Below are 14,149 nucleotides of genomic sequence, written 5' to 3'. Positions count from 1 at the left end.
ACTACTACAACTAAGCCAATTAAAGCAGATTACTGACATGACCTCATCTCACCTCCACATGTGAGCAAGCCATTAGTGAAAGAAGTGCAGTTTAATTAAAGAAACTTGCAATTTGAATGGTTGCAATAAGCAAATGGCAAATGCTGTTATAATTTAGGGAATAGAGGATCATGCAAATAAATAATAGTCCACTTAAGAATAAATACTGCTAACCTTATAGTTTGGACCCAGACAAACACAATTTGTCATTAAAACGTATGTGAATCTTCTATTAATCTACCAGTCAATACTTACGGTTGTCTCTCAAATGTTAAAAAGTCCACTAATATCTAAATATTTACTGCAATCAAAATGAAGATGATCCAATGGGAGATGGACCAAGTCACAGACAGCATGTTGCTGAAATTCAAAATAACATCAGGCGTGTCCACAATTAACCTTGTAAATAAAGGGTTGTAGCTGACCGTGTGAGTTACTCTGTTTACACAAGACAGAGGGAAAAGTTGAGTAATGAAGGTGTGATGCAAACAGTTGAAATTCTTCCTGTTAATTCTTCCACTTCCTATGTTGCTTAAGGTCAAAGGTTAAGGTTAATATCTTGCATGAAGCTTAAAACTAGTCTGATACAAGTTCCCAATGGACAATAACTGGGGCAATCCCTGTGGCTGTTGAGGCCGCTCGATCTACCTTTCCCTCTGTCTCCTCTTTTATGTTGGAGCAAAACTGTTTAATGACTAAGACTGCAGTCTGCTGTATCACGACCTGGACAGTGAGTCAGCACCCGACCTCGCTCCTCTTCACAAACACACACATTTAGCATATGATGCAGACAAACATTCACATTCTCTACACAAAGTCCCCCTCCCTGCCCTACTGTCTGTCTCAAAAACTGGGAGCTGCGTCGTGACTGGGGGCGAACTCTTCTTCTTTATATGCACAGACGGCTGGCACTCTCTCACGCGCACCTGCCCGTCACTTCAGACTAATAGAGACAACGCTGTATCTTTAATCGCCATTTCCCATTTACTGTGACAGGTCATGTTATCCAGGGGTCATCATGATGTAGCAGAGTTAGCCTACATTACCCAGCAGGCTGCTCTCTGTTATGTAACCATGTCACTTCCTGTTCAACAGTTTGTTTTACACATTCCGAGACACCATCACAGGGAGATGATGCCCATTGGCCTAGAAGCTTGGAAATCCCCCTCGGACATCCTCTGAGACCAAAACACATTGCATTACAGTAAAGGAAGCACAATTGTGGGAAACTGAAACAGAGACCTAATGTATTCTATGACTATAAATGTTTTTGTCCTCACAAGTCACCTGTAGACACCCCCCACCCCCACCCCCCCTTTTAGGAAGTTCATCTTTACATCATCATCTATTGCAAGTTCTCTCTTCTTTATGTGGTGAGGGAGGATACAGGACTGCCCCATGCTCACTTGACTCAAAACCATCCCTCAACCCCTGTCATATGACTTGTCTTAGTGACACCATTCGGGATGTGAAGACTCAAGTGTTTAATAACACCCCAGGGACAAGCACTACCAACTTAATTTCACAGAACACAGGGCCTGACAGAACACTCTGCAGCAGCACTGACATTTCCTACGGCTCTGCATGTTATGTCCAGACCCAGAGCAAACAGAGGCTTAACCAGCAACCCCTGAAGCACATCCAGGAGGACAAACAGGCCGTTCCGCTCAGCACTAGTAATCAGACATCCATCCATGTGATCAGAGCACCTCCACAGCACATGTGCACCGGCGCGACCAGGCCCCGCGTCTAGACGACTGCGTGCAGAGGCATGGAGCAGAGAGTGGAGCTAAGCAAAGAGGGTACTGGATGTACTCACCCCGTTTCTGAAGCCATCCCTCTCTAACTATGGTGACATCGCTCATGGTTCCTTCACGCCGAGTGTGATGCCGCTACACGCCTGCTCCACAGAGAGAGAGGGGGAGGAGGGGGGCGGCTCTCCCAGCCTCCGCGTCACTCTCCCTCCCTTCCTCCTTTCCCTCTCGTTCGCTGGCTCGCGCAGTCTCTCCCTTGCCGCGCGTGCTCACACGCAGACTCAGCGTGTGTGCTTGATGTGTGTCCGTCGCTTCCTGTTGTGGTTTAACACAGAGCCTCCCTCCTTCTTGGTCTCCCCCTCCCCCGCCACCTCCTCCTCCTCTGCCGTTCCCTCTCCAGACCTTCCTCCTCAGCAGTAGTGACTCAGCCTGAAAGGAAGGGAAAGCAGAAAGACATCATGTTTCAGGGAAACTTTTCACAGCTTCAGAACCCATACCTCTCCCCTAACCCTCAAAGCAACTGGTTATCATGAAGTAATTTCCTCCTTTCACTCTGTGCCAAACAGGATGAAACATTATTGGTTACTGGTGATGTAAAAACAGAGCCTGATTGCAACACAAATGTTTCTCATTCATCCATCCTCTGTAGTGTGGTGTGCAGATGTGAGCCTACCTTTCCCAAGCTGCTACATTGTGCGAGTCGGTGGATTTTGTCAATGTGAGCGAATGTGTAGGCTGGTCTGTCTGCCAGTGAGTGGGAGGTGGGAGAGCATCTCAGGACTGTGGAGTAGGGCTGGGCTATAAATAGCAGCAGCGGCAGTTAGGGATGCTCACACACTGCTTCTGCTCCTCTATTTCTCGGTGCCCAAATCTCTGCACCTCTCTCTTGTCTCGCTCCCTCTCCCAGTCCCATCCCTTTCTGCATAGCTGCTGCGTTCACCTCAGATGCACTCTACTACAAACGCTGTTACACAATGCGCAACAGCACTACACCGCTCAGCTTGAATGGAGAGTGCACTACAGCAGCTAAGCTAACAGTTCAGACAGAGCTAATATGATAAAATCAGTATTCAGATCAACTACTGTCTGCACCACTGCTTATTTCAAGGTACTGCAACATCATTACTGTGACTGCTGAATCACACACCGTGTCTTGTTTTATGCAGGTTTCTTTCTTTTCATTTCTTTCATGTCACTTGAACTTAACAAAAAAATAATACATGTCCTAATTTCAATTAAATCAAAAAGCTCAAAACGAAATGTTTAAGTTAAAGCCACACCGCGTACAATTGTACTACATAAATAGAATTGAAATACAAGCATTTATTTTATGACAGATATTTTCATCATTGAAAAATACCTCATAAATGCACAAACATGTGCTTTTGCTGTGAGCGACTCAGCTCTCCTAAGACCTGACTGTGACTTTACCGGGAGTGGGTACGTCTCCAGCTCGTCTCCATGGAGATGTGATTAAAGTCAGAGATCTAAATAGGTTAGGTCTTCAACCAAATCCAGTCTTTGATAAACCACTGCAAAAAAAGCAATTTCTGATGGCAACAGTATAGTCCACAATGTTACACAGAGTGCCTTTAAGTTTGAAGACTATTTACAGCGCATATTAAACCAGAAATATGCTATTACTGTGTCAACTACCAATTACATAAATAAGACAATTTAGGGCTGCAAGTCTAATCACAATTGCTATTTAAATAAATTGCAAGGAGCAAATCACTAAGGCTGACACACCATACACTAGTGGTGATATGTGTACAGAAATAAAACATTTGACCTTAAATTGGTCATTTGAAATGTATAATGTTATAATAGATGATTTGAAACATGCTCCTGATTTCATTCAATGCATTTAAATCGAAATCTCATCACTATGCTAATACTATCATAAAAGAAATTGCATTATATACTGTGTATTTCAAAACACGTTCAGTTGTTCAGTTGCCCTGCGCATTTAACCAATGAGTGCCAGATATTAGTTTTATGGATAACAATTGTACAAAAAACATTTGACATGATGTAAATAGTGTTTACATTTTCTGTTTTGATTTTTGAGACGATTATCCAACGGTCTTTTGCAGGCACATGACTAGCGGCAGCTGCTGGAGGTTGCCATATTGATAAGTATAAGCCATATTGAAGTCACGTGACACCAATTGCACAGTGAATGGTGATTGATACAGCGCCACCAGTATGGTGCTGCACAGTCGGCCGGATATGACCAGGATGCAATGTTCATTGAATTAAACCAATTTGAAAGCAGAATAAGCCACACATGCAGGCTTGCCAGATCCAATCGGTCAGTCGAGACACGTGATTATCAGCTGCTGGTGGAGGTCGCCATATTTGGGGCAAGTCATGCGACACCTATCAATCACACAGTGACTGTTGATTATTAGTGTGAACCTGGCCCTCCATCATACTCAAATTTAAATTAAAAATATGTCAAACGTTTGTGCTGTTTTGTGCTGTAAAAATCTTTGCTGTTATTGTTTTTGAGATATTGATGATTGTTTTTTACATGCAGTGTGTCTTGTCGTGCACTCCTGACACGTGCGCGTGCCTCAGAGGAGGACGGGCATGGACGCCTCAAGGCTTTGTAATAGTTTAAAAGCAGCACAAACTGAAATCTTTACAGCATAAAACAGCACAGGTGTAGAGGAAGCGGTTGACAGCATTTTTACCCGTTTTGGAGCTTCATAACGAGCAGGGTGACATTAAATCTGACCAATAATACAATCATTAATATCTCAAAAACGATAACAGCACAAACGAAGATTTTTACAGCACAAAACAGCACAAACGTAGCACAATTATTTATATTTGAGCATGATGTTGGCTTTCAAATGAGTGGCATGTCTCATCTAAGGCCATTTAAGTGGCACTTGCGTACTTACAATAATCAACACAACCACATAAATCAATTACAAAAATAATCATTAGTTGCAGCCCTAGCTAAAACCTTTTATCGGCTTAGCTATATAGGCTACAATTTGTGAATTAAGCTTTGACGCTTCAGCATAGTTCAAAGGAGCTTCATTTGGCTGGGCTCTTAATCTGACCTAAAGTGCCACTGATCGCCCCGTGCTGCTAAACCTACAGGACCTGAAATATTGTCAGTGCCCATTAGCTGCAGCAGAGAGGGGCAGAGGGCCGAGTGTCCAGACAGTGGCCACCCTTCATCACCAGGGCAGCGGTTACTATGGAGATGTCCACTGCCAGCTCTGCCATGGAGGCACCAGTCAGACAGCATTTATTATAGTGCAAGGACAAAATGACAGAGACAGGGGAGAAGACTGCGCACTTACGCAGAGTACTAAAGTGAACAGTCTGTACCGAGCTGGACTCTGACAGGCACCATGAAGTACTGCAGTAAAACTTCTCTCAGAAGACTTTACTTTAACCAACCTAAAATCAACTTGTCATTTAAATAAATGTCATGTGGATCAGGCTTGAGGTTTCGTTGCCACATGGTCTCATGAAGATTTAAAAGATATTATTTCTCAGGCAGGTCTATAGTGACATACGTTTACATGGCCTTTTATGTTTTTCTTTTTCTTTCACATCACTATATCACTTCTTGTTTTGTTCTGACAAATCGTCCACACAATCCACCAATCCTAGTCCAAACAGTCACCATCTCTGCATCTGTCATATAACAATACATTGGATGCTGATTGTGATAACTGGTACTTTCAAGGGAAGGTCAGACTATATGACAAGATTATACGTTTTGGCTCATATTTGGCTATTTAAAAAGGTCAGCAGTAAGTGACCATACCTGCATACTCTTCAAAGGTCAGCAGTTATAATCCCTGCTCTGACTGCATACGGTCATGTACTTTGGCAAGACACTTCACCAACTTTGCCAGTGCATTAAGGTGGTGTGTCCAGTGCCACAGTTGGTGGTGGTTGGATGGTGCACACTGGGCTGCCTACTTTCTGTCAGACGACCCCATGGCTGTGGCTGTCACAGTGAGTCAGAAGAGAGAATGAATAATGACTGCAGTGTAGTGGTTTAATAAGCTTGTAAAGTGCAAACACATAATTTCCAGTGGCAAACACAAAATCATTATTTAAAATATGTGTGGATAAACTCACTAAAGTCATTCTTTTGAGGAAACTCTTCATTGACTTCACCGCATGCACCCGTGTACAATCCTTTTTTATGCATGCCAGCGTTTGGCAATGGCCAAAGGTGAGAGCTTTCTAATTGCAGATCCATATCGCCTACTATACAAACAAACACTGGGAATCCAGATCCCACCAGTGAAAGACACTGCTATTGTGTCCTCCAGCAAGACACTTAGTCCTCCTTCTGTGTCTATGTACTGATACTGTATATGTGTGAATGTAATATCTGCTCAAATGTGAAATGTCTGACTATTTTTTTTCTTGCTAAATGAAATAAATAAATTAAAGCATGAAAAGATACATCACATTTCAACACTATCGATCAAATGCACAGAGTTCAACAAGGTGCACATGGCGGCATATGGAGACTAAAAAGATGCTTTAATGTCAGCCTTTAACGTCAATTACTTTGCGTCCAGGTTGCTCACGTTGACCAACCTGTGTGCGCACACTGAACACTGCATGTGCGTATATCCAGAGCATGGCCAGTACCAGGACCCATATTCACCAGCAGCAGCAGCAGCACTGCATCATCTACGTCACAAGATGTCAAACTGACGCATGTTGCGCGCAGCGTGGCAGAGTCCTCTGCACGCGTCAAACATTTGGCATTAAAAATAAGTGCATTATCGTTTATGATCGATTATTGGTACAAAGAGCCACACGTCCCAGAATCAAGAAAGGCACAGTCGAATTTGTCACAGAGCGTGGCCGAGCATCTCTTCATAGACCTGTCAACCACGGCGCCGCCCACATTATGATCTTTCCACTAGACAGACAGTGCTCTTGGAGTGATTGACAGTGCCACCATGGTCCAGTGTTTACCTGTAAGCGGCACAGGCTGCGGGATTCCCGTGCACCTGCTCTCTATAAACCGCCAGAGCGATAGCCTATTTTTCCCTTCACTGTGGCAGGCTGTAAGGAGATAATGACTGGTTCCAGCAGACTCGTTTGACAAATCGAAACTACGCATTTAGCGGTCCACCACTGAAGTTATGGCACGGATTAAGCAGTGGTCAGATGAAATGCGCGACGCGGCCCACTGTTGTTTTGACTTTGAGGAAAAAGTCGTGACGTCACCAACAGAAACGGCAACCCTGGGCACTGGCTCACACAAACACGGCCCCAGTCTGTGATCATTGTCAAAACCCCTCAAACGCACACGCAGGCACGCACAGACACAGAACATACCGTTTTTCCTCTGCGTCCTGGAGTCTATTTCAGTAAAGCTCCCGTTTCTGGTCCACAGTAGAGCTCCTCATCATCCCATTCCAACATCCCGTTTGTCTCTGCCGGCTAATAACCCAGGCATCGCGAGAGTTCAGATGAAAGCCTATCTGATCCACGCAGCAGCCTTTGCCTGCGCTTCCGAGTCATTTTTAAAGAGGTAATAACACATGACTTTCACCATTACAACTTAATCATGCATATTTGACCTAGAAGTGAAATTGGAAAATTATATTCTATAATCCTATGGCATTTTGGGGAAACTCTTCTCCATGAAAAAGCCTGGCCTAAGAACACAAATTAGCCTAAGTGATGGTGAATGAATGAAAGCACCATGGTCAGTCCCTGTCCTAGCACTTCATTTAGGCTACAACAGGCTACTGTGTCCACGACATGTCCTTGATGATGGAAATAAGTTATTTATATCATGCATTTAAGTCGTCTCTTATCAGGCTCATAAGCAGAAAAGTTTATGGGTTTTTTATCAATTTGATTTTGTATGCATAGCTTCAATGTGGCTTATCACTCCTGGTGTTTTCCTCCCTCTAATGTTTGATACAACATTTGGAGTTTGAGAGCAGCTGAGTCGACAGGTTTAACGTCAGCCATCCCCACAGCCGAGTATTATTGCATGGCAGTATCTTAATTACAGTTGACAGCCGGAAGGATCAGACAGCTGTTTTGCATAAGACTGAAATTATTACTCAACAGCTGATCAGTTTTAGTGTAAACCAAAGGTCACAGTCTGGGACAGAGCATTGTTTGAATTGCTCAGCTGGTCAAGGGTCAGCTGTTACTTACCGCACATCAAGTGTTTGTGTCAAGTTATTTCCCCATTATGCTTTGGCAGTCAAAAGCTCAAAGAGATTCAAACAAATGAAGGAAGTTACAGGGTGCTGTCCGTCCTGGCGCTTTTTGTCTCCGGATCCAGCTTTGCAAGATCTGGGGCCGTGGATGAGCTGACACAGGTGGACATTGTGTGGTAATGCAATTATTTGTAAGAATTGAAACATTCTTTTTCTGTAACATTGGTCCCCTTGTTTCCCTTCTGCAGACTGATAGAAACGTAAGTGAGAGATCTAAACAGCAGCAAAGCGGTAATCTGGTTGACAAGGTATTTTTTAGTCACTCAGGGGGGTCCTGCTGTTGCCTTCATTGTCCTTTTGACCTGCACGGTCCCTGTGTCTGTCACTCCCACCACACAAGCTGCCAAAAAGGAGGTTTACCGACAGATACAACTGGTTTAAAGATAACATTTAGAAACTGTACTTTCTAGATTTACCCTTAATCACTGTGAATCCTAATAAAAGCTGCCATTGTGACCTAGATAATTACATTACATTACATACACATGTGTATATGAATTATGCTTTTTTCATCCTCAGGCAGAATGATGAACTATTTCGCACTACGAGATTGAGTCGGTTCAATCAGTCAGATCAGCTGGAGGAGCACAAGGTGGAGTCCTCTAGGTATGTGCAGTCATCAGAGCGTGAACATCACATAAGTGCACCACATGGTGTATGTTGTCAACTTTTGGCTTGTGTATGAATGTTATAACTATTTGACTGTGTGCATAAAGCAGGCCTCTCCAAAGTGAGGCTCAGGACCCTCTGAGCTCAGGTCCTAAGATCAAGACAGTGTATAATCTTTCTAACATTGTATTTGATATCATTTTTCATTGAAAACAGCACAATATTTGGACAAATGAAGTAATTATATTAATTAAATCAAAATGTATATGTTTTGCTGCATGAAATTGATAAAACCCCGTATATTCCCACGTGGAGTCCCACATTGTTTGTGAGGTCATTTTGGGGTTGAGGCCAAAGATTTGTCATGCACTCTCTGTGAGTATGCATGTATGTCTCACATGACTTTGGAGCACTACACACTCATACATGTTATAGCCAGGTAGCTGTATATACTCCACTTACTTTTTGTTTTATACATTTTATAATTTGATATCAGAAAGCTTCTTTATCCAAAAACAGTTTCTCAGGTGAGATTCGATCCCTGTGCTAGTTATTTTGTTCATCACTCAGTTCTTCCTCCCCTGTGTGTACATGGATTATTTTTTTCATTCTGTACTCCAGAGTCTGTAGCCCCTGGCCTTCTGTTCCCGCTGCTCTTTCCAACCTGGACCCCTGTCCCCCAGTGGGCATGACAGACCCTAAATATAAAACACGCACAGGCCTTCCTCTCTGTGACAGGGCACAAGGTCTGGACAGGATTAGACAAACTTCTCACTCCTGTTTGAAATAACATGCCCCAATACCCCCCAGTGTTTTTAACCTCCGATACCTTCTGCAGCAGAGCTCGCCCCATTGCCTCGCTCCAGCTCCCAAAGCCCAGGGAAGCAGCAGCCGTGCTGGCCAGCCCTGCACCCCATGGCCTTCTGGACTGTCCCAGGCCTCTTTGAAGTGGCTTCAGGAGAGGGAGGTGAGCCGCGCCCCGGAGACCCACATGGAGGTAGGGACAGCTGCGGTCAGGCAGACCTGGGCCTGGGACACACTCACATATGTAGGCTGAGACAGGACAGAGCAGCTGCAGCCACAGGGCTGGAGCTGTGTGCTACTGCAGGACAGCTTGGGAAACAGGATGGTCCAGCACAGCTCTACTTCTCTGTGTTCTGGGTCACCTATTCTGCACTCAGGTGTGAAATATAGCCAGCAGAAAACCAGATGACCGCAGTCAAATGACTGCAACTTTAATGCAACTATATTTGTGAATAATACAACATTCTTACAAATTGTTCCCTTTCTTCTTTTATGCTATATACAAGATGTCACCAGATGATTACTACTTCACTTCTGTTCGCATATAGAGCGACAGTACACCCATCATTGTTGTTTACAATGATACTTTATATATACATGTTCAGCCCATCAGGGCGATCCTGCTAGTGTGTATGTGTGTTATTGGATAGCATATGCCTGTACATTCATGCATAATGTATGTTCATATACCCACATGCAGTGGAGGTGCAGTTTGCACCTGTGTCTTCATATACTCTCAGCTCAGTGTGTGGACAGGTTGTAGACCCCCAAAAACACTGGGCCCATGAACAGTTGCAGCACTTCCAACTCACTCAGCTCACTAGCCTTTTCTATTATCTCAATAACTCATCTGACAAAGCCTAACATGGCATACACACAATTTCACACTTTCCAGTGACATTTATCGAGATGTAACAAAATAGCTATTAACTTGCTTACTTTAGTTACAATGGAATGGTTGTGGATATTGAATTCAATAACTGAAAAATGAGAAAATATCCCCAGAATCAAAATGTTTACCATTTCCGGCATGTGTTTTCACACACCCGCATGCACCCTCTGGGCATTTAAGTTATTAGCCAATTATTACAACATTTTAGTATCGCTTATTCTTTTCTCAGCTCTTTTTTTATCCTGCACCTGCACTGTAACATGCAGGATGTATTTGGGGCAGGTATTTGCTACATGGGACAATCCGCATAAAGCAACTGAACAAAATCTACTTGTTGGTGACACACAAACAAGGGGTTAACAATTTGTCACCAAATTATCATTTTCACGATAATAGGTGACACAATATCGCAAATATTGCAAAATCACTGAGGTGTTACATTTGATAAAGATGTATTTATTTTTTGCTAACACCACCTAAAACAAAAACAAATGGTGCAATTTTAGTCATGATTTTCCCATAGCTCCATTTTAGCGTTGTTTTGATCTTGATTTTGTAAGTCTAAGCCCTGACGAAGATCCTGCTGCTGGACCGCGTAGGACTTTTAATTTTACTGTCGGAGTGCTTCAGATATTCGCCCACTCTACCACACACTTTGTAAGGGCTTTCAGCTTTTGTCAATATAGTATTTTGTAAGAATTTGAGGGGGGGGGGGGGGGGGGAACGCTGCTATAAAAGGCTATGTTTAAATTTGTTGAAATAGTTTAAAATCTTGCAGCACATATCTGACTACAGTGATGTGTGGAGAAAGTCATTCTGTAGGTTAGTTTTGCTGCTGAGGAAAGGAAGAGTAACAGCGAGGGTTTGATTCTTGTCTTGCATTGGTGATAGAGAGGGAGATGGGAAAAGGAACATTTTTCTATCTCCACCACTAACCTGACTTTTAGCCTCTTTTGGCTATTGTTAACTGCATCATTAACTAATGCTATTTCAAATCTGAATTCACAAAGACAGATGTTAGAGAAAAACATTGTGATAATTTTGTAAACAATTTTGAAGCTGTTCACTCCACAAAATTAAAACTGAAACTCTAAAAGCGAATTGTTTCCTGGTCAAACTGTAGCAGATTCAATTAGGACCAAAACAAGGCTAAATTAGAGAATTAGGAAGATGAGGCCTAAAAATGTACGCTACTTTGCATTTTTGTTTTAAACTTAAGGAATATGTGTAAATCTCAGTGGACCTCAGTGAAATTGCTTAAACTAATATTGCGATAACCATTTTGGGCAGTATTTCCTTGCAATCCTTGTGCAAACCACAGGGTCAGGAATTACTTTCGAAAACATTGTAGAACTTGGCCCCTGTAATTGAAGTTGGAAAGAAGAGAATCCCCATAGGCAACACGAGGGGGAAAAAAAATGTTTTTTGTTTTTTTTTCGTCTCTTGTGTGTGTGTGAGCGAGTATTAGAGAGCCACAGCTGTCAACATCTGGGTGCACAGACTGTGTTTGGCTTTCCAACAACTGGGTGAGATTAACATCAAAACTCACAGTTTGGGCAGAGCCAGAGGACACACACATAGACATTCACTTCCCCTGAGGACTCCGATCCTGCCACTTCCTATTTCTGCTGCGTGTCTTGTTCTGTCTCTACAAACGACTGCGTGTCTTTTATGTACACAAATACACACTCCTGACACATTAGCGCTTTATGTGTAAATGTGTTTTTCCTCAGGCAGCCTGCTCCTCAGAGACACAGAAGGAAGTAGCTTCTCCTTCACAGAACAAACTGCTGCTAACATCTGTGCGAGGAAGAGGAGGCAGATGTGAAGAGAGCTGGGTACCAGGGGAGGGATGTCTCAGTCAGGCTCTCCAGCAATCTGCATCTCCCACAGTCTGTCTCGCAGGAAGAGATCTGTGTGGATTGACAGTCTTTTTTTCCATTCTTTCCAGAACAGCTCCACTTTGACTGCTTGATTGTGTGGGTTATTAAGACAAACATGTTTTTTAATCAGCTGAACTTGCAGTAGATGGAGTTTTTTTCATGTCACTGTAATATCCCTCAAGTGTGGTACACCTTGGACGATGCGCACAGTTCAGCTTCAATTCAGTTTTATTTGTGACGGATCAACCCTCGCCTTTGAGAGAAAGAGCCAGACAGATGAACAGTTCAACAAAGCTTTAGCAGACTAACACCTCATGCAGTACTATCTTACATGTATCTACTCAATTACACATAACTGCACTGTAGTATACAGCAAGAAAACGAATCTCATCAAGTTTCTGATATTTAATGCAAAAACCTTATTTGTAGCACATTATAAATCATATTTTCGCAGTCTCGCTCAGGCCAAACTGATAAACATATTATTTAGGCAGACCAATCTGTTCGCTATGTGTTAATTTGTCACGTATTTCATGAGCTCATTAGTTGTTCAATTGAAAAATAGATTATATCAATAACATCCGTGCTCTTAGCGATAACAGATATGAGATCCCTACTGAACACAACAAGCGCCGACACACAAAACCTCACGTCCAGTTGTTGTTGTTTACTTGGTCAGTGCTGGAGGTCCCACACAGGGGAGGGCTGCTGCGTGCCATCCCACTGGCAGCTCACAAACAGAGCTGAAGCGCCCTGACAGATGCCGTCTCTGTGGTTAGCATCGCGCACACAGACACAGGCTCCAACATCACAGCTACACCCATCCAGATGATCAAGCTAATTGTGGCACTCGGCCTGACTGTGAATGAATTAATGGTTTTACTGTTGTTGTTTTTCTTTTTCTTTTTTTTTCCATTGCTGTTGTTTTCCGAAATAACAATCTGGAGCCGTGTTTGTGTTGTTTTATTTGGATAACAGTGTTGCTCAGTGAGAGGACAGTGGGTGACTCTGCGGTGACCTGAATCTTGCAGCACACTGTGGAGTGAAATGTATTTTATTCAATCTACATTCACATTTTATTCACTTTTTTTTTTAAGTACAGTTTTAAATATAGTGTTGTTTTGGGATTTAAAAAAGGGCTTCATCTCATTCATAGAAAGGAAAATCTCTTGACAAAAAGATTATATGTTTCTTGAAAAGAGGGGGGGAAAAGAGTTTGTTAAAAAGTGCTTTTGATCAGTAACATACCAGAGAAAACTTACAGTGAAAAAAACAACTGCCAATCTGCACCGTCAGTTCTCAACCACCAATCACACCATTGTAGAAGCTAAATCATCGACTGGACTGGACTGGACTGGGTTTAGGTAAAGTTGAGGACGTTTCGCTCCTAGTCACAGAAGCTTCTTTTTAGCTCTTAGCTTGAGCTGTGACTGTGAGAGCTATGGACGAACGAGAGCCATCACAAACACCTGTCACTACAATCACACAGGGAGGTGGGTGATGTGTCTTGCCCAAGCACTCAACAGCAGTTTGAACAGCTTTATCTTTGTGTTTAAACAAATGAGTATTCTTGTTTACCACAATTGCCAATGAAACTCTTTACACACTGAATTGTGTTTATATCAGTCTGGATGCGTGAATGCTCTTGTACCTTGCTTGTGTCCAGTGCTCTCTAGACCAGTGTGGAATGTACATGGGCTTCTTCAGGTCGTACTCAGGGTCATCTGCAACTTTTTCATTTCAGTTAGAGACCATTTCATGTATGTTGGTTTAGGCATGGTTTACACAGAGTATAGACATCACTTGGTCGTCTAGTTCTAATTTGATCTTGATCTTTATCATCATGGTGGTAAGATTTTACGAGTAGGTACTTAGCAAATGTCAAATGTTTTACGAGATGGTACTTGGTGTGAAAGGTTTGAGAAC

General features: G+C 42.8%; 1 protein-coding gene and 1 long non-coding RNA gene across 3 annotated transcripts in view; one reads left to right on the top strand and one right to left on the bottom strand.

Annotated features, from left to right (window-relative positions):
* The window catches only part of akt3a (v-akt murine thymoma viral oncogene homolog 3a), a 52,202-nt gene extending 44,944 nt beyond the window's left edge, over window positions 1-7,258 (bottom strand). The window contains exons 1-2 of one of the 2 annotated variants that reach the window (XM_079559641.1): window positions 7,134-7,258; window positions 1,859-2,222 (exon numbers count right to left, since the gene is read on the bottom strand). In XM_079559641.1, the coding sequence (XP_079415767.1) occupies window positions 1,859-1,904 (46 nt within the window). In that variant the 5' untranslated portion in view covers window positions 1,905-2,222; window positions 7,134-7,258. Of the gene's footprint in view, window positions 1-1,858; window positions 2,223-2,466; window positions 2,658-7,133 lie in introns of those variants that run through there. The other variant, XM_079559642.1, reaches the window with a different exon arrangement.
* LOC306965310 lies at window positions 7,232-12,477 on the top strand. The gene is made up of 4 exons (XR_013793018.1): window positions 7,232-7,329; window positions 8,555-8,641; window positions 9,483-9,641; window positions 12,074-12,477. It is a non-coding gene; the product is annotated as an uncharacterized lncRNA (long non-coding RNA).
* The last annotated feature ends 1,672 nt before the right edge of the window (window positions 12,478-14,149 follow it).

Source organism: Gobius niger (assembly GCF_951799975.1).
Source record: "Gobius niger genome assembly, chromosome: 7".
Lineage (NCBI taxonomy): Eukaryota > Metazoa > Chordata > Actinopteri > Gobiiformes > Gobiidae > Gobius > Gobius niger.
This window is presented reverse-complemented; position numbering and strand designations above follow the sequence as displayed.